Source organism: Oryctolagus cuniculus, chromosome 4 (genome assembly GCF_964237555.1).
Source record: "Oryctolagus cuniculus chromosome 4, mOryCun1.1, whole genome shotgun sequence".
NCBI classification, from domain to species: Eukaryota; Metazoa; Chordata; class Mammalia; order Lagomorpha; family Leporidae; genus Oryctolagus; species Oryctolagus cuniculus.
Window position 1 is genome coordinate 152727853 of NC_091435.1, and position 21555 is coordinate 152749407.

The following is a 21555-nucleotide window of genomic DNA, read 5'->3' on the forward strand; positions in this document are numbered from 1 at the left end:
ACAGCTCAGCCCTCATCCGCAGTCCTCCAGCTGCCTTTAAAGAATGACATGCCCAGGAAGTGTCTCAGTGTGAGGCAAGGTTGTTAAGGCAATTGCCTGTCTTTTGAACACTTATGTCTCTCCTGAAAGGCCTGTCCTTATATGCAGGAGCATAATTAAATGGAATTTGTGGAGAAATATCCCCATCTTTTGGACTTTCAGGTAATCATCCCCTTGCTGAATTTTGTAATTAGGCAATGTGACCAATCTTTTGTAAACCCACACAGCTCACTCCTTCGCCAAGCCAATCAGCACAGCTGTTACTCTGTCTAACCAGGGTTCCCCCTCTCCACTCACGTGATCAGACCAACTGACAGGTCACCCAGCCAGCACCAGGGCCTCCAGCTGAGTCTCTCATGGTGTTGCTGGCTGGGCAAAGCCATCTGTGCGCCCTCCCTTGCTGTTGCTGGCACCGCAAGAAGGCATCTGCACAATGGCTGACCCAGATAGAAGGGCCCTGGCCAAGGTTATTTTCCTTATGGGAAAGCTAACTGACCCGTGTGAGGATGAAATGTGTGCACTGGTACCACCATTCTCTGGGCTAACTGAACCCCATAATGTCCCAGCGGACACAAACAAAACACTGCACCCTACAGCAAGTCCAGCCTGAGGATGCAGCACGATTTAGGAAACTGAAGTTACAAACGGGTAAAGGAAAGCAAGTGTTGGAATAGCTTTAATATTGCTCTTTTAAACACGAACACTACCGATCGAAGAATTTTGGCAGGCAGAACGAAGGTGAGAAGGGAATAATTCTCTCGGTTACCTTACTTGCTCATACACCTGTGACACTTTTGCTAATTCATCCCTTAAACTAATTTATAAAAACTCCATCTCTCCACAAACACCAGCAGCTCCTATTAGCTTTTATAGGCGGTTGGGAAATGCAGCTGAGAAATGAGGCAGCTCTTTAAGCCCTAGGGGATGCTACAGCGAAACCCACTACATCTGAACACTCGCAGCGCACATAAACCCTCAACAACACTGATTTACTCGCGAATGTGCACTGCGTGCCAGACACAAAGCCTGGCAGGCACGGGGAAGCCCGGAGGGAGGCCAGTGCTCACAACAGCCTCTTAAGCAAACACAAGCAGTTCTACGACCTTTGGAGCACAGGAAACCTTTTGCAGATTGCATGGGACACGCACGCCACGTCCATCCTGAGCTCCTACTTCTCCGGGGGTGGGGAGGGGAGGCTTATCTAGGGTCTGCCAGCTTCCAGGGGGTGATGGGGTGGGGGAGGGGTCCTGAGGGACACAAGTGCTTGGGTTGAGGCTGCAAGGAGGTCAAAGAGTTCTGTGGCCACACGGATCATTTTGGTTAAAAGACACAGAGAAGGAAAACCACCCAAAAGTCAGAGGCAGCACGCTTGGTCCAAGCAACTGAGAGGCTGAGGAGCGGAGGGAGGCTGGATGGGGCGAGGGCATCACCAGCCCCATGGGCCACAGCACAACATGTGCGTTGTTTTGTCCCAGGCAGACGGGCCTTCTGCAGACACTGAGTCAGACACTCACAGTGAGCACGCTGGTGTCATGGAGGATGCGGGAAGCATGCGATCATCCATACAACGGACGGACTCTGACATTTCTAATGAACAGGGGAGCTACAGCAACGACGGAGGGCACGATCCTCCCATAGCCTCCTTCCTCCAGCCCAGAAGTTGCAGGTTAAACACAGGGAGAGTCAGTTCTGTTTCAATGCTTGGTTTCAAAATGTCAAGCTGTCTCTAGCTGACTGATGTCTTAGGGAGCTACTAAAGCACCTTGAACTTCACATTTGCTGAAGCACAATTTCATTTTCAAGACGCGTGCTGCAGATACTGCCAGTTCCTCGACCCGGTCTGTTGTGGCCACGCCCACAACCCAAATCCCTCGGGTTCCAGAAAGTCTCTTGCCACCTCTTCAAAGTAATTCACAAGCTGCACCCCTTCGGTGTCCACTTCCCCGATCAAGCTTTAGGCTCTTTCCAAGGTAAAGTGCCACCTTTGTTGTCATATTTACTCATTCTTTTAATCACAATGTATACAACCACGCAACTGCTTTAAATACATTCTTAACTTGCTTAATGTGTCACCAATAAAGTATCTGAGTTCTGTGGGCCAACCGCCTTTGCCCCTGGAGCCCTTGGCTTTGACACATGATTGAGCACCTCACAATGACTTGGGAGCTTGTAAACCAGATTAGAGCCGACTATTCTGAAGACTCTCCTGAGGATGAGTCCACCCATGACACCCGCAGTGCAGCTCTTTCCACCAAGTACCTCAGACCTCCTCGCAGCGTTCCCACAGCGTCACTGCACGGGGGCGCTCTGTGCACCCTCGCTCTGCAGGGGCAGTGCGGACGCTCTCCCTGTCTTCTTTCCCAACAGGGCCCTGCAGCCATGAGCTTCCTCTTAAGGTGAACCTGACCTAATCCACAGACGTGGGGCAGGGCTGGGCCTGATAGATTTCAGGGTCATACGAGTACCATACCAAGGGACGAGCGTAGGAATGTTGGAAATGAGACGTAAAGGGAACTTCTGGAGTGGTTCTTTTTTTTTATTTGACAGATAGAGTTAGTGAGAGAGAGAGACAGAAAGAAGGGTCTTCCTTCCTTTGGTTCACCCCTTAAATGACTGCTACGGCCAGAGCTACACTGATCCGAAGCCAGGGGCCAGGTGCTTCCTCCTGGTCTCCCATGTGGGTGCAGGAGCCCAAGCACTTGGGCCATCCTCCACTGCTTTCCTGGGCCACAGCAGAGGACTGGAAGAGAAGCAATTGGGACTAGAACTCGGTACCCATATGGGATGCTGGCGCTGCAGGCGGAGGATTAACCAAGTGAGCCATGGCGCTGGCCCCTGGAGTGATTAAAAATATCTTTGTCCGCTGGTGCCGTGGCTCACTAGGCTGATCCTCTGCCTGCGACGCTGGTACCCCGGGTTCTAGTTCCGGTCGGGGCGCTGGATTCTGTCCCGGTTGCCCCTCTTCCTGTCCAGCTCTCTGCTGTGGCCCGGGAGTGCAGAGGAGGATGGCCCGAGTGCTTGGGCCCTGCACCCGCATGGGAGACCAGGAAAAGCACCTGGCTCCTGGCTTCAGATTGGCGCAGCACCAGCTGTAGCAGCCATTTAGGGGGTGAACCAACGGAAGGAAGACCTTTCTCTCTGTCTCTCTCTCACTGTCTAACTCTGCCTGTCAAAAAAAAAAAAACTTTGTCCAAAAAAAAAAATCCTACACGGAGGATCTCTGTGAGACCTCAGAGGAAAGGGTCATCAAAGGAGACACTCCTCTCTGAAGGAGGAAAGAACATCCACTTTGCTTATGGCCAAGTCCAAATACCAGTGGAGCCTATGGTCACATAGGGCTTCCATAGCCTTTGCAGCCCATGATGAGAGCCCCAGATGATCACTGACGTCATAAAAAAAAAAAAAAAAAAAAGAGTGTTAGGGGCTGGCGCCAAGGCGCACTAGGTTAATCCTCCACCTGTGGTGCTGGCATCCTATATGGGCGCCAGTTCTAGTCCCAGTTGTTCCTCTTCCAGTCCAGCTCTCTGCTGTGGCCCAGGAGTGCAGTGGAGGATGGCCCAAGTGCTTGGTCCCCTGCACCCACATGGGAGACCAGGAGGAAGCACCTGGCTCCTGCCTTCGTACCGGCGCAGCTCCAGCTGTTGCGGCCATTTGGGGGGTGAACCAATGGAAGGAGGGCCTTTCTCTCTGTCTCTCTCTCTCTCACTGTAACTCTACCTGTCAAATAAATAAATAAAATCTATATAAAAAAAAGAGTGTTAATTGTTAAAGGAACAACAGAAGTCACTATGCACTTGCTCCCCAGGTAGGACCTCTGTCCCTATTGAATTGTAATACGAGAATCAACTGCAAACTTTCTCCCCAAACTGTACTCTATATGTTGTGTGTGGGCGTGGGGACAAACTGTTGAAATCTATGCTTAGCATAGAGTTGGTCCTCTGTATATAAAGTCATACTAAAAATGATCCATAATGAAGAAGGAGATGGGAGAGGGAATGGGAGGTGAATGGGAGCGGGGTTGGGGGGCATGGGGGGAAAGAACCACTGTATTCCTAAAGTTGTTATCTATGTAAAAATGCATTCATTAAATAAAAAAAAAAAAACAGAGAATTACAAAAAAAAAAAAAAAAAACCAACACTTTGCCCTTAAGATAGGGTTAGCATATTTATAAAAAAACAAAGCACATACAGATCAACCTGAGATAAAGAATAAGTAATCTTTTAGTATAAACCATGCAATATTTGAGGCAGAATTATACCAAAACCTCATTCATAGCTTCTCTGAAATTCAAACTCGACTGGGCATCTCCTGTTTTATCTGGCAAGGCTATTTAGGAGACTGTCCTGGAGGGCACGGCTTGCTGATCTTCTCTGGATGCTGGTGAGTGCTATGACGTTAGGTGTAGCTGTGTTGTTTCCAGTCTGGAGAGGGCCAGTTCTGGGGCATGGTGGGGCAAAGAGATGGCAGGAGCCTGGGTCTTTGAACACACTGAGGAGCTTGTAAATCAGTGATTCGAAACCTTGACTATACCTTTCAGTGATCTAGCAAGCTTATAATAACTGCCAATACCCAGTCCTCAGCAAGATTCCAGTTCAGTTGTTCAGTTATCAGTGGTGATTTTAATGCTCCGCAAGTGATTCTAACTGCAACCAGCGATGAGAAGTCCTTTAGGTTTCCCTGAGCTAATAGCTGTCCTTATTTCTGAAATCAGTCTTAGGATTTCAGTGACATGCAAATTAAAGCATCTTAAATACGGACCGTTTTCTTTGAGTGCAATGCAAGGTTCAGTGTTTAAATTTTCTTTAATTAGAACAACTAGGAAACTTAAAATCTCACTTCCTGGCAAAAGAATTAGGCTTGCTCATTTATTTGAGAAAAAGATTATGTGCCTGCCCAACCATCAATCCTAATTCTGAAGACCTTCACTGAGGATGTCAAAAGAGGAGCTTGGTGCTAACAGAGGACTGAGGGTAGGGACTTTGAATATGGTGAGGAAAAAAAAAATCAATGCCTCACTTATCCTTGGCAACAAATAGATATTAATGGTTTTAACACTGACCAGTTGGATATTATTTTGTTGCCTACAGCTGAGTTTAAGATTCCATAATTTCACATAGTTGTTCCATGATGATTTTGTTCTTATATTCTTCAATTTCACTTTTTGAAAAATATTTATTTATTTAAAAGGCAAAGTTGCAGAGAGAGAGAGAGAGAGAGAGAGAGAGAGAGAGAGAGAGAATGCTTTCATCTGCTGGTTACTTCCCAAATGGCCACAACAGCCATGGTTAGGTAAGGGGTAAGGTTAAAGCCAGGAGCCTAGAACTCCATCCAGGTCTCCCACATGGGTGGCAGGGGCCCAAGTACTTGGGGCACCTTCTACCTCTTTCACAGGCGCTTATATCATATGCCACTGTTGGCTGCTCCACTTCCAATCCAGCTTACTGCTCATGTGCCTAAAAAAGAAGTACAAGACAGTCCAAGTGCTTGGGCCCCTGCTACCTATATGGGAGACCCAGAGGAAGCTCCTGGCTCTGGCCTGGTCCAGGCCCGATGGTTTTGGCCCTGGGAGTGAACCAGTGGATGGAAGATTTCTCTCTGTCTCTGTCTCTCCCTCTCTCTATAACTCATGACTTTCAGATAAACAAATTTTTTAAAAGTAATGTCCTTGATATTTTATGGAATCTGAATCTTTCATCACAATGAATGAAGAAGAGCTGCAGTGGAATGTAAAAATATGCCTCCAATCCAAAAGGTTGCCCAGAATCCAGACTGAGAACAGTGTGAAGTTAAGCAATTTGGCATCATTTCTCCTTTTTAACTCTGCCTAAACTGGGTCATCACTCTGCATCATGAGGCCTCCTTCAATTTTTCCACACGTGACAGTGGGTGTGGGTGTGTAGGATTTGTGGGGCAATTTGTGACATAGTTTGCAAGTTCTTTACTTGTTAAGGGAGCCCTTGAGAGAGCTGCAGGTGCATATGGGAGGACTGAGTCAATGTTGCAAACCCCTTGGGAATTAAAAGGGGTCAGCATGTCCACCTGAGGGTGATCCCAGAGGGGGCTGTAAGGCCCTTTCTGTTGCAGGGACAGATCTGATTGGATTTGGTTTATTTAATGAGAGAAGGTCAAGAATAGAATTCATCAAGGGAGCAAAACAAGAAAGGACAGGCCACTTTAAAGCAGACACTGGGGCTGCCCTGTGCTGCAGTGGGTTCAGCTGCTGCTGGCATTGCCAGTGTCTCACACTGGAGTGTCCGCTCTCTTTCAGATTCAGCTTCCTGCTAATGTGCCTGGAAGGCAGCAGAAGACGGCCCAGGGATCCTCAGTCTCTCTTCTCTCGCTGTTCTGCCTTTCAAACAAACAAATAAATCTTCCCAAAAAAGCAGAACACTAAGAACAGGTTAGGTCAAAAAAAAAAAAAAAAATGCAGCTGGGAAAGTCAGGAATAGGTATCTAGTCTGGGGTCTGTGAATTAGTGGGGGTGGGTGCAGCTTCCCCGTCCACCCCTGATTTGCAAGTCAAACAATTTATTTATTTTTTTACCTTTTGCTTGCTTGTTTTCAAATATAGCCCATAACTTCCTAGGACTTCCTGTGAAGCCTGTTTGGTTTTGGCTTCTTACAAACCTACTTTGAGTTACTATAGCAGTTCCTATCTACTGGCCAAAGCAACCTTGTGAAATGATGCTATGGCTGAAAATGATGAGGCTGTAGTTTTATAAATAGTGCCTAAAACACTGAACTACAGTTGGTAGATTCTAAGGGGACGTGTCACCATCATGAAGTAAAAAGGAAGCTTGGGAATTTGATTATTTTATTATCTGGTGGTCCAGATATTCAAGGCTTTTAAAAAATTTTTAGCTATAATATAATGTCAGGACTGAGAAGGGTCTTGGTGGTCGTATTTTCAAAAAATTTTTTAAAGATGTATTTATTCATTTGAAAGTCAGAGTTACAGAGAGGAGGAGAGTCAGAAGGAGAGAGAGAGAGAGAGAGAAAGGGAGCGAGCATGCTACCATCTACTGGTTCACTCCATAGATGGCTACAAAAGCTAAGGCTGGGCCAGGTGGAAGCCAGGATTGAGGAGCTTCACCCAGGTCTCCCACATGGGTGCAGGGACCGAATCACTTGGGCCATCTTCTACTGCCTTCCTAGGCACATTAGTAAGTTGGATTAGAAGTGGATCCCATAGCTTTACCTGCTACGCCACAATGCTAGTCCCCCTCAGATATTTTTAAAAAGCACTTAGGAAGCAATGGTGCTGTGGCGTTGCTGGTAAAGCCGCCACCTGCAGTGCTGGCATCCCATATGGGTGCCAGTTCTAGTCCTGGCTGCTCTACTTCTGATCCAGCTCCCTGCTATGGCCTGGGAAAGCAGTAGAAGGTGGCCCAAGTCCTTGGGCCCCTGCACCTGTGTGGGAGACCCGGAGGAAGCTCCTGGTTCCTGGCTTTGGATAGGCGTAGCTCCAGTCATTGTGGCCATCTGGGGAGTGAACCAGCAGATGCAAGACCCCCCCTCCCCACTTTTTTGCAATTCTGCCTTTCAAATAAATAAAAATAACTAAACAGAAAGTATGTCATTGTAAAAATTAAAAGAAAAAATAAGAAAGGAAAGAGGAGGGAGGGAGGGAGTGTGGACAGGAAGGACAGTAGGGTGGTAAATATCACTCTGCACCTAAATCTGTATATATGAAATACATGAAGTTGGTTTACCTTATATAAGTAAGAAAAATTTTAAAAAGAAAGATATTGATAAAGTAAAACAAAACAAACAAAAAAAGCACTTGTGACCAACTGTATTTCACAAGCAAGCACCTCACACCAAGGTCAAGCTTAAATGAGCCAAGTCTAGTCAGCTTAATCGAATACAACTTACAACACAGTTCATTAAATCTATCTGCAATGACAGACATGTAGAGGCCGACACCGTGAAGTGGTAGCGAAGCCGTGCAAGCTTCCTGCCTGCGGCAATGACATCCCCCATGGGTGCCAGTTCGCGTCCCAGCTACTCCTCTTCTGAGCCAGCTCTCTGCTTACGGCCTGGGAAGGCAGTGGAAGACGACCCAAGTGCCTGGGCCCTTGCCACCCACGTGGGAGACCCAGAAGGAGCCCTGGCTTCAGCACGGCCCATCTCCAGCTGTTTTGGCCATTTGGGAAGTGAACCAGCGGATGGAAGACCTTTCTGACCCCCACCCCCTTCTCTCTCTCACTCTCTATCAAATAAATAAATAAAATCTAAAAAAAGTGGAGATACTAATTTTTTTAAGAAAAAGAGGATTAATAAGACATGAGTGGGAAACTCAGTGTAAATAACTATGCTTGATATTATTCTTGTGATTAAATAAATTTCTTTCTCACCTCATTACTTCATGTTAATGCTAACACGTTTTCTTGGTACTAGTCAACTCTTTATTTTATCATCACTGCCACGGAATACAAAGCTCGGGAACTTCTCCAACAATTGCAGTTGCCTTCTCACTAACCTGCAACATGACGCTCTCACAGCAGGAGTCGGAGGCTGGCGTGGCCTCTTCTCCAGGCAAGAGCAGCCCCGCCCTGCAGTGTGCGGCTGACAGAGGATGCCTCTGGTGTGTGTGAGGTTCCCCCACAGGTGCATCTTGCTGGGAGTTCTTGCTGGAACTCACAGCATCTCGGGGAAGAAAGCTACGGGGACAAGCGGCAGAGTTCACGGAGAGAGTGCTGATAAAGGTGCCCACGTCTCTGAGTAGCTTTCTGGGAAAAGCAGCTGCAGCTTAGCTATGAGGAAGAATCTAAATGGTGGCCCTCTAGCCTCGGGTTTCACGGCCAGTGTGAAGGCCACCTGCCTCAACAACTGTCTCCTTTTGTTCATATGCCTAGAACGCCTTTGACGGGAGCAAAGCCCTTCTGGAACAAAGGCTCAGTAGATCAAAAATAAAGCTTCCTGGGAAAGTTAATAGGTGTTTCAAAGAATCAATGATGAGAAGCCAGGGAGAGAAGGTACTAAAGGAGAGAAGGCTGTGTAGTGGAGGACAGCGGTGCCACGGTGGGGGAGAGAGGAGGACAAGGCTTCTGACCCCACACTCTGGCCTCTGGCCCTGGCTGACCTCCATCAGCCCAGGACAATTCAAAGCCTTCATTTCCGTCCCTGCCAGGCACACTTGCACTTAAGGGTACAGATTATTGTTCCCCAAGGCGCTGTGGCATCGAAAGAATAAATACATGACAAGTTTCAAGAGGGGTCAGTGGAAGGAAGCAAATGCTACATCAATGATACATTTGCCCCAGCTTGATTCAAAGCCACAGGAATTTCTGGCCAGAGACTGTAAAAGATCTCATTGCTTCTTTTGAGCTCTCCCCTGGGCAGTGTTCAGCATGGGTGCAATCTGGCATCCTTGCATTTTCTGGAGATGATGGGGATGAGGACAAATGAGGGAGGACGAAGGCCCAGCATGCAGGCTCTGTTCTACCGAGGGCGGGGCAGTCTGGGCGGGTGGGGGGGAGCACTTCTCCTGTGATTGTACTTTCACAGGCTCCTCAACTGTTTTGGTCCAAAATTTATCAAAGCATAAAGATGTCAAGTTGGTTGTGAAACCTGTTTACAAAAGCTCAGTGACACTGTCACGCTATCAGCTGTCGACAACAGAGCTTTTATGACACTCCCTCTGACGCTCATGCTTTTCTGCAATGGGCTGTGTGAACTGGGAAGCAGAGGACGGAGCTGGAGGATGTTCCCAGAGACCTTGAGCGGACTCACAGGCAGTCAATTGTGAACAAAGGTCGAGTATAACTCAACGTCATGCTTCAAGCACCTGAGTTAACTTGACCTTAGGTTAAAATGTCTACCATGAGGCTTAATTTAAAGAAGCTAGAAAAACTGCTGATGTCTAAATTTATTTTATAATTACTCATTTTAATAAGCTATATTAAATGGGAATGTATTTTAAATGGGACTGTATTTTAATCCATTCACTGTTAACACTATTGATTAAACAATGAGAGTACAAGTATGTATTTATGAACTGAAAAAATCCCATAATTAGATGGACTCCACATGCCAGCTTTCAGTCCCATCCAGAAGCCCATAAAGAAATCCATTACATAATATGTGTTTCTAGGAAGTCCACACACACTGCTGACTGAAAAGAAAACCTGGTAACTAGGACAACCCTGGTATCCTGGGAAGCCTCCCCTGCTCAATTTCTTTCCAACATAAACCTCCCTCCAATTGCCTGAAAATCCACCACTACAGCACCACTGGACAACAGAACCGGTTCCCCTCAAATCAAATGCTTCAAGGAAGGATATAATAACACATTCTGGCAATTAATAATTTCAGGCTAATTTGCTTTTCAAATTGTCCGCTGCCTTATCATATTCCTCTCTAGCTCATATACCCGGTTATGGGCCTCTCTTAACCTTCCCCTTAACAGAGGGTGGTTTAGTAGTACATGTGTGGCTCAATTCTGGCCAACGAGGTGGGGAGGTAAGCTTGCTGGGGAACTCCCAGACTCCTCTAGACGGTGGAGGGAGGGAGGGAGGAAGAGAGAGGGAACGAGAACCTTCCTGGCTCTGTGGTGCTGTCCTGGGAACATAATGGGAGTAAGTTGAGGACAAAGCCAACACACTACTGATGGCAGAGTGGAAAGATGGTGATACCGAACAGCTGAATTATCTTGGCCTGGACTTACTTCAGAACTCTTGCTATCTGATATAATAAACAGCAAATCCCATCATCTGAGATAATTTCATCTCTCTCTTTTAACCCAAAAGCAACCTGACACAATTCCAACTATTTTCTGTTCTGCCAGGAGATGTGAGGGAGAAAGAGAACTGGCTGCCTACTCAATACTCCCCTCCCCTACCTGTGCTAGGAAGCTGATACATTTCCAGACAGACAACAGTGCTTAGAGCTTAAAGGAAAAAGATATGTGTCTGTGGTTCAAGTGTATCTTGCACATGAAGCTTGTCTAGACCAGTGTAGCCTCTGCTGATCTGTTCTCTGCAGCCATACTGTTTATTGTTTTTACTCTTATATGGCATTGAACTATGTCATGTCTCTAAGGTAGTTTAATTCTTAACACTTCCCCCTCAGTTTCACTGTAAGCATCCTCTCTGGGACTCCTTACACCTACATAGTTAATGCCTCAACTGGCACTTTCTAGAGCATGGCCTGAAAGAAACGGGGCGATGTTGTTTATACTTCCAGAAGTAAATGAGATTCTGCTGTCCAATTTCTTTTCATTCACTTGACATTTTTTGCTATTGTCATGATTTATAATGTATGTCAACAAAGTTAAATTTTGTGTGTATGACCATGTCATCCGCTCCAACTACCCAAGGGCAATGATGAGTGTTTGGAGGGGTCATAAAGACAAAGGCTTTAGGAGCAACCCCAACAGTGCCACGAGCCCTCACGTGGTGGCACTTCCCCATGCACTCTGCTATTTGTAACAATTCCCCAATCGTTTTTCTATTTTGTGGTTTAGAGAGAACTTTGGACCATGGATGCCTTTAGATCTCTGCAGATTTTTATATAATTACTGCAGAATATAGCAAAATGCCTTGTAGTTCATCAGGAATTTCAAAAAATCCTTTTAACTGGCTGATATGCTTAAATCTTAGAACTTACTCACTTACAAATCAATTTTAGAACTTTTTCCTATATTCAGTGTTTTCCTTATCTTTTACTCTTGGCAAAGATATTCTTGGAAAAGTATTTGGCAACAATCATAGAACATGACTAACAGTGCTAAAACAAGAAAGATGTATTTTAACAGTCAGATGAATGACCAACTAAAATAGATTTCTAGAAAACTAAGCATTGAATGCCACTTATGTTTTCAAGCAAAATAAAACAAAAAATTTAAAATATCAAAAATTTCAATAGTCTTTGAAAAGACAAAAATCAGAGCTTAATTAAAATCTACATTTGAATTAGATGATGTAATAAGGGCTCTTTTAGGCAAAAACAAACAAACAAAACAAAACAAAAACACCAAAAAACAAACAAACAAAACTCACAGAGGCAGAGGGAAACTGACTTCATGAATAAATTCCAATCCTAAAAAAACAGTATAATTGATAGTGAATGAGGTCGATTTAAAAAATTTCCTATGAGCTTGTTCACATTTCAGTAAAGAAGCATGACGATGTTTTTCACAGACATCTTACCCAAGGCTTCATTTATTACCTTGTAACTGCTTGAGCTGAATTTTGCCCTCTTTCATTTCATGAACAAACGGGAGGAAATGTGACGATCAATAGACCACGGAACGACTCTGCATGATACCCAAAAGGCAATGCTAGGAGGACACACATTCTATGATGTAATACATGATGCTTGCCCAGGACATGTCCCACCTATCCTGATTTTGAAAATCATTTCTCAAAACCCTATGATAAGCAGATTACAGCACACTTTGGCGGATAGCTATTAGTAGATTATCTTTGGCTTCATGTCTGTTTTCAACAGCTGGTTTAGCCTTTTGCTAATTGATTCTAACAATTTCTTGACCCTGACCCACTTAAAAAGATCAAACTGAGCCTTGCAATCTGAAAGGTAACATATAGTTAAGGCACAGGGGACTCAGAGCGAGAAATGTCTTCGTTTCGATTTCTGGCCTGTCCCTTGTATGAGAAACTGCTGACGATGACTTTAATAAAAAATACCTTGAACTCTTTGGAGTATGTAGAAGCTCCGTGTATCCACAAAACTGGGCTGGGAATGAAAGTGAAGTGGGCCCAGGGACAGTCCTTGGATACTCTGGTGGCAGTAGGTGGCTCCCAGCTAGGACCCTGCAGTCTCCAGCTGTGCACTCTTAGGCTGTGAGACCCATCAATCTTGGAGCTTAAATCAATAAAAGCTTATTCATCACCCACACTCCAGGCAGGCTCTCCTCACCGAGTCAGGGAAAGGGACCATACACTTTTAGCCTCTGACATGGTGTGGGTGGCCTTGCAGGAGCAACACACATGCATTGCCTCCACTTACAACTCCCCAAGGAGAGCTGTGCATAGACTGACAGATTACAGCAGACAAGGAGGTATAACCCTATTAAGCGTCCAGAATGGGGAGAACTAGCAAAGTGCACTGACGACAACACATCGTCTCATAAAATAAGGAGGTAAAATCACTTGGGAAACCATGAGCCTTTCCCCTGAAAATGTCTGATGACTTCTTTCCCACCAGTTAGGAAACAAATTAAATTCTGAATGATACCTTGCATTCTGTATCTTGGTTCACAGCAGGTCTCTGCAGGGAATTAGACTTACTCTATTTTTATTTTTGCTCAACTTCTTGATTTTAAGTTATAGTATCACTTTAAAGAGAAGTAATTAATTGATGTTACAGACTAATCCATATGCCACCAAATCTGACCGAATGCAAATTAAACATGCCTCCATATGCCTTTCTCATTTGTTATTCTTTTATCCTGCTTTTTCACACGCACATTCTTTGTGTAGACATCTCCTCTTCTAATTTATTTTGCCAATCCACTCTATTTTTGTTGTAACTTGTAGTCATTATTTTTAATGTGTGTTATGCATGCATCACTTGAAAAGTCAAACGTTTCTACAAGACTGGTTATGAGAAACAGCTCCCACAACCCCACCCTCTGTTTCCTGCCCTCAGAGGTAACCACTGTCAACTCTTCACCCACTTTGCTCTGTTTTCCACCTCTGCTCTCTAGCTCACACAGCTACTTCTGAATTTTTCTAGAGTATTATCCACTGACTTCCCACTCCTCATGATTAAGATGTAGCTCTCCTGACCGTAACCCACCTCCCCTTCCCTCCCATGCAGTCACACAGTGCCTACATCTCTCCTCCACAGCGACAGCATTCTGATTACATTAATAGTAAACAGGCTTCAATACAGCATCTTGAAACTTCAGGGCATACTCACTAGTAAGGTTTATCATACACCTTCTCTCCTATGCATACTTGGTTTTCTTTTGGTTACCAATCATCCTGTTCTTTATATTAGTATTAATTTTGTTTAAAGATTCATTTCTTTATTTTTGTCTATTTGAAAGGTAGAGAGACAGAGTCTCACCAATTCAGACTCAAACTCACCTTAAGGTACATAAAACTCTCAATTTGTTCAATTTCATCTTTTTGAAAAAAAACTTCCTGGAATCTTACAACTTGCTCCAATCTGGCTGGTTGCTTCTTTCTGGGCCTAAAAAGATAAACTATATTCTGGAGATCTCCCTACATTATCGTCCCCGGGAATCTTTTCCCTGTTCTGCATCCATGGTTAGCCAGTTCTCAGGAATCCATACTCCTTGGTTTACACCTCATTTTTGTGGAGCACATCCTTTAGTGGATTCTCAGAATGGGTGCACAGGAGTACATTTCCCCCCAGTCTTTAACGTAGGAAAGTGGCTTTACTGCACTCTCACATTTAGTAGTTTAGCTGGGTGTTGGATCTGGGTGGGAAGTAATTTTTTCTCAGAACTTAGAAGGTACTGCCCATTGTTTTGCTTTTAGTGTTGCTATGGAGAAATCTGTAGCTATTCTAATTCCTGATTCTTTGTTGGAAATCTTTCTCAGTTCTACACGTCTGTGAGGTATTTCTCGTTCCCAGATTCTTAACATTTTTAGCAATGTATCTGAGTGTAGGTTTGTTTTTACTTCTGTAAGGCCTTCTATGGACTTCCCATCTTAAGACTCAGGTTTTATTAGTGGAAACATTTTTCTAACTGCATTTTTTATTATTTCTCTTATTTTCTTTGTTCTCCTCTTTTTGAGATTTTGAAACTCTTGGGTCAGTTCTCTAATTTTCTTCAAATTTTCTCTCTTATTTTCTATTGCTGTCTTCTATTTTATGGGGAGATTTCTTCAACTTATCTTCCAACTTTTCTATTGAAGTTTACATCTTGGATATTACACTTTAATTTTTAATAGCTTCTCTCAAAAATTCTCTGAATTAAAATTGGCCCTCCTCATCAGTGGGCTCCACATTTGTGGATTCAACCAAATATTCAGAAAAATAGTGTCTTTATGGAACACAAGTAAACTTTTTCTTGTCATGATTCCCTCGCATTACAGTTCCACACCTATTTATATAGTAATATTGTAGTGGGCATGATAAATAATCCAGAGATGATTTAAAGTAAGCAAGAGGATGTGTGAAGGTTACATGCAAATACTGTGTCATTGTACACACAGGACTTGAGCATCTGTAACATTTAGTACCTGCTGGGCACAGGGAAACCTGCTACCAATCCTCTGTGGATACCGAGGGACAATCCTCTACTTTGTTTTCTGAGTTCTTGTCCCCACACAAGCTTATTCTCTCTCAGTTACTCACTTCTATTGTTTTCATGGTACCCTCTTTGAGTGTCTGGTGATTCTTGGTAGGATTGTTCATAACATAGTGTGAACTGACAAGCTAAGGAGTCTGTGTTAAGACAGGGCTTGCTAACGGAGGGGTCCACTGTAAAGTGAACTGGCTGCTTCCTTGAACCCTCAAGGGCAGTGCGTGTTGGGTCAGTGTGGCTTTTGCCTAGGGAGCACTCTGCCAACCTCCTGCCTGGAGGGTTATACTCACTGGCACTCTGGACAGCAAGCTGGGAGGCCCGAGTCTCCAGTGGGGTACTTCCATATATGCATCATCCCCTTCACAGCAGGGCGGGCCCATGCTGCAGAGTGCCAGGTCTCCCTCAGCCCAGTCCCAGTCTGTTTTATACTGTTCAGGACTCTGCTCGGCTGCAGAAGAGAACTTAATTCTTCTTGAAGAAACTCCTGACCAATTCTCATGTCTTTGGTTCTATCTTTATCCTTTTGTTCAAGTTCCTGAGCTTCTAGAGGATTCTATAGTCTCAGTCAAGCTGCTTCTCTCTTTTTCCTACTGCTGACATAGGGGCCAGTGTTCTAAGGCTGCTTAGTTACCAACTGCTGTCTGCTCTCCAAGTAACAACACTTGGTTACCACTGTCTTCCCTCCTGTTTTCTTATTCTTTGAGGGCTTAAATCCCATGATTTCCCCTGCAGTGGAGTTTCAAGAGGAACAGAGCTAAATGCTTACATTTAAGGAGCTATCTCTATAAACACAAGTCTCATTCTGATGTTTTACTAACTACAGATTCACAGTTCCTACATATTGGAAGAGAGAAGTAATGAATTCTTCCCTCCAAGGGCGGAGTACAGTCACGTGCACAAGGACCTTTCACTTGATAACGGGCCACATCAATGGCAGTGGTCCCCTAGCATCACACAGTCCGTAGGGCAGGCACGAGGCCTAGCAATGAGGATGCCAGTTAGGACATTTGCGTCCCCCATCCGAGGGCCTGGGTTTGACCCTTGCCTCGGGCTCCTGACTCCAGCTTTCTACCAGTGCAGGCCTTGGCAGGCAGCAGGCGACGGCTCAGGTGACTGGGTTCCTGCCTCCCTGGAGGGAGACTTGGATGGGGCTCCCATTTGCAGCTTCAGCTTGGCCTCACCCTGGCCACTGCAGCATCGGGGAGCTAACTAGCAGATGGGAGCCATGCCTCTCTCACAATAAATGAATGAATACAAAGCGATGGCATGTCCCAGTGATGCTGCAGTCATCTTGGTTTGTGCAATGCTCCCACAACAAGAACCAAGGTGCCACATGACTGTGTGTTGCTTCGTTTGCAGAGGAGGTGGCTGAGCACCAGGAAGCCGAGCAACCTGCCCAAGGACACACAAAGTTGCACAGCTATCACCGCACCTGTACTATGCGTCTGCAATAATCTCTCACCAAGGTTTTACAGCTGGTTGGTTCTTTCTAGTCTCAGACCACGTCAGCTACAGCGAGGTCCAGTTCTGCATCACCTTCACACCTGTGTGCACTTCCGGAGGGCAGGTGAGTTCTTCATATTACAGCATTAGGCACTGAACTAGTTAGGCCTTGTGGTTAAACGGGGAGTTCTTGTGATTGCTGGCTTACAACAACTTCAGATACAGCCAGATTTTCCCAGCTAACGGCGTGCTTTAGGTACGACCTTGATAAATATACACAAAGGATATCACAAAGCAACCAGCAAAACACTCTAATTTAGGTACACTTCTTAAAACAAACTGTGAAATAATTATTTTTAACTTTCCAGAAATACTCAGGCCTGCAACAGGCCCAGTTTGGTTTGTTTCAAGTATCATAATCTATTATTTGATATGATGTTCTTTGTTAAATTTGAGAAAAGGCACAGACTTTGAGAAAAAGGCATTTGTAAGGGGGAAAAAGGACAGGGATTTGATAAAGATGCAACTTATTTTAAATTGATGCTACTTTTTTCCAGTGTGATACAGACCAAAGCCTTAAAATATTACTAAGTGATAATAATAAAATTAAGAAACTTCGGATAGAAGGATGCATTTTAGCTGAGCGCTTTATGAGTTTGGGCCCCACACGAGCCTTCCATAGATGCCGCGGCAGTGGAGGGGAAGGTGGACACTGTCCTTAAACACTTACAGATTCTTTTCTGCCCACAGTTCTGCTGTGGGAGCGGGAGCGGGAGATGTTGCTAAAGAAGGAATCCTTTTTAGTAGCAGAGGCAGGTGGGGAGCCGGTGAACTCTCTTCCTCCAGGCAAACTCTCAATGCTTGGAGACGAACTGATGTTTTTTGAACTTTGTCCTGTAAGGAAAAGTGAGTAGCAACAATGAAACACCGGACACGTTCCCTACGGTACTGGATCTACTGCTGGGAATAACTGATGGATTATGACATCACTTTATCTACAGTGTCAACACAATGGTCTAGGACGAATGAGTTTCAGGGATGAGAGTGGTGGCCAATTGTTTTCAAGCAATGAAGTACCTCCACAGTTTTCTACATGTAACTTACATAACAATAGTAATATGTAAGATGTAATTTGAATAATTGCACACACATAAACATAAAAAAGGCTAAAACATTCAGTTTTAAGAAATCAATCGCTTAAATGATTGGATTGTCCCTCACTCATGGAATCCTCCCTTAATTACAGAAATCAGAACTCATTATTACACTGCATATGGTGTTCGTAAAAGTACAAAATTGAAACCCATTAACAAAATTTTTCAGTTTCTTTCCTTTTCCTTCACTGCAGACTGGATGCATAGCCAGCCTCGGTCTGTCACATAAGCTGGAAGCAGGACGTGTGCCGGCCCACAGGGCCTCTTTCTAGCTCTGTTCCCTCGTTGGAGCTGGTGCACGTGTCCCTGGCCGTGCCTTTTTTATGGACAGGATCTTGCCATAGCAAGGGCCCCCGTAGGTCCTGTGGAAGGGACGGCATGGTGTGGAAGCCACCCCACTGAACTGCTGCAGCTGGACTTCCCCAGGTCCTGGGGTTGCTGTGGGGGCTTAATGCCCTGCAAACGACCTGGCAGTCATCCAGCCAGGAGTAACTGCTAAGGGTCAGACAGTCATGGGTGCAGAGAGGGAGACAGAGGGAACTAAAACTGTCAAAATTCCACTCCTTGTGGAGTTTACTTCCCGGTGAGGGGAGACAAAGATATTAGTAAGACACACAGGATTTTAAATGATGGTGACTGCTGCTCGGAAAAACGAAGGAGTAAAAGGGGATGTGAGTGCTAGCGGGAGGTACTGCAATTTTAATTAGGATGGTCAGCGAAGAGGCCGCTGAGGAACAGTGACATCTGAGCAAAAACTTGGAGAAGGCCCAGTACTAGTTTTGCAGAAAAGGTGACAGACAGCAGAGCAAAGCACCCCTGGCAGACTTCCTGTGTTCAAGGAAGAGCAAGACGCCAGTGTGGCCAAAGCTGATAGGGGGCGGAGGTTGGGGGCAGCGGGAGCAGCTGAGGTTGGGAGCAAGCAGGGGATCAGAACAGGTGGGGCTTTGTAGACAACTTAAGGGCTTTTACTCCGAGAGGGGAAGCCATGGAACATCCTTGGAGGGGTTGAAGAGATGGGTGACAAGACTGGTTTACATTTTAAAAGGACCACTCAGGCTGCAGTGTTAAGAACAGAACTGGGGAGACAGGAAAGGCAAAAGCATAAGGAGGGAAATGCATTTTTGCTGCTGCAGAAATCCAAGCACCACGAATGATCACAGCTTGGTGGGGCAACGCGGTCAGGCTCTGGACATAATGGGATTTACTGAGGAACCATGATGGGTAGGAGACAGAGAAGGGAGTCAAGTTTAATTCCACATTTTTTACCTAAGCAAGAAGAATGATGGAGCAGCTGTTTACTGAGACAGGAAAGAGTGGGGAGAAGCAGGTTTTAGGAGTAAGGTCAGCAGTTTAGTTTTAATCTTGATGATTTGGAGATGCCTAATCAGATTCCCAAGTAGCAGGGTCATGCAGGGAGGGAGGGAGAAGTGAGCCTGGACTTGAGGGGAGAGATCTGAGCTAGAGCTGGAAATTTGAATTGGTAGCACACAGACTCTAGTTAAAGGCTGGAAACCAAATGAGATCATCAACAGGGAGGGAATAAAGAGATAAGGGATTAGATGCAAAAACTGGTTCCTGGTTTAAAGGTCAGAGACATCACAAGAAAGCAGCAAAGCCGACTGAGAAACAGTAGCGGGAGGTAAGAAGAAAATCAAGTACAAAATAATAGATACTTCATAGTGTAATCTTCTTGAATCTTTTTTTTTTTTTTGGACAGGCAGAGTGGACAGTGAGAGAGAGAGAGACAGGGAGAAAGGTCTTCCTTTGCCACTGGTTCACCCTCCAATGGCCGCCGTGGCCAGCGTGCTGCGGCCGGTGCACCGCGCTGATCCTAAGGCAGGAGTCAGGTGCTTCTCCTGGTCTCCCATGGGGTGCAGGGCCCAAGCACTTGGGCCATCCTCCACTGCACTCCTGGCCACAGCAGAGAGCTGGCCTGGAAGAGGAGTAACTGGGACAGAATCCGGCGCCCCGACCGGGACTAGAACCTGGTGTGCTGGCGCTGCAAAGCGGAGGATTAGCCTAGTGAGCCGCGGCGTCGGCCAATCTTCTTGAATCTTGGGTTATCAGATTCAAAAACATGACACAAGAGCTGGTTGAATAATGATCTACTCCCAGTCTCCTGTCGCCGACTGCAAGACCACCACGTCCCACTGATGATGCCTCTGCATCAGACACAAAGGGTTCAGACTGTTTTTTTGCCTCTAAGAGTTCAGAACATAGGGGTAACAAGAATGTTGTCTTGGGGGCCAGTGCAGTAGCAGGTAAAGCTGCTGCCTGCAGTGTTGGCATCCTATATGGGCGCTGGTTCGCGTCCTGGCTGCTCCAATTCCAATCTAGCTCCTTGCTAATGGCCTAGGAAAGCAGCGGAGGACCTGAAGATGTTCCTGACTCCTGGCTTCAGACTGGCCCAGCTCCAGCTGCTGCGGACATTTGGGGAGTGGACCAGAGGATGGAGATCTCTCTTTCTCTCTGCCTCAGTCTCTCTGCCTTTCAAATAAATACATATTAAAAAAATAGCTTCTTAAAAAAAAAGAATGCCTCTTTCTCAGGAAAGAGCTACCACTTCTCATCCGGGTGACAGGAAAGTCAAGGCACACGCCACAGAGGAGGCACACAGACTTGAGTGCAGCTGTGTCCTCTTTAAGGAATACTTGCTGCATCAAGAAATGTGGCGAGTTGACAGCTTCTAGTCGTTAAGGCTGTGCAGGATCTGCCTCAGGTTTTGAACCAGGTTCACGCTCTTCTCAGGGTGACGACTGGTGGTAAAGGGCTTACCCATTTCCAGCCAACACAGCACTCTAATGGGAAATCTTGGTTGCAGTTTCCTGTTGAGCTGGTAGAGACTTTCGTGAGGTCTGTGTCACAGTCTGACACCATCCCTCTGTCCAGTCCCTCTTCCTCCTCTTTTCCTCTCACAGGTGCTGTTCCCCAATAAACCTTTCATACTTTTTACTCCATCTCGGGGTTAGTTTCCTGAATAATCCAACCTATCATGGGTAATATTGGAGCTGCTTCTTTTTGAAAAATAAAAAAAAAGATTTATTTATTTATTTATTTATTTATTTATTTATTTGAAAGGCAGAGAGAGTTACAGGGAGAGAGGGAAAGACAGAGACAGACACAGATCTTCCATCCATTGGTCCCCCCTTCCAAATGGCTGCCAGAGCTGGGGCAGGACGAAGCTAGGAGCCTGGCATTCCATCTGGGTTTCCCACATTGGTGGCAGCTCACACAGCATGCCAGCATTGCAGGTGCAGCTTCCCCTGCCCTGCCCCAATGCCAGCCCCCAGAGCTGAGCCTTGGAGAATGGCAGAAGCGCCCCTGACAACCACGAATCTGCTTCTGTCTCTGTGGATTTGCCTTTTCTTGACACGTCATAGAAATGAAGTAACAATAGGTAGCCTTTTGTGACTGGCTTCTCTCTCTTGGCACAATGTTTTCAAGTTTCATTCACATTGTAGCATGCATCAGTGCTCCAGCTCTATCGCTAAGTAATATTCCATTGCACAGATATACCACATTTGGTTTATGCATTCATCAGTTGATGGGCATTTTGCCTGTATCCATTGTTTTTACAATTAGAAATAATGCTGCCAAGAACACTGATGTGAACATATGAGAACTTGTCAAAAACTTTGTGGAAAATGGCATTAAAAGATAAGTTTGGAGCAG

The 21555-nt window shown here is 45.4% G+C and overlaps 1 protein-coding gene across 9 annotated transcripts in view; it reads right to left on the reverse strand.

The window, feature by feature from the left end:
• The window catches only part of TBC1D5 (TBC1 domain family member 5), a 602613-nt gene that overhangs the window by 28760 nt on the left and 552298 nt on the right, over positions 1-21555 (reverse strand). For all 9 annotated transcript variants that reach the window (XM_070072843.1, XM_017346738.3, XM_008266048.4 and 6 more), the window contains one exon: positions 17460-17623. In XM_070072843.1, coding sequence (XP_069928944.1) covers positions 17460-17623 — 164 coding nt within the window. The remainder of the gene's footprint in view (positions 1-17459; positions 17624-21555) is intronic.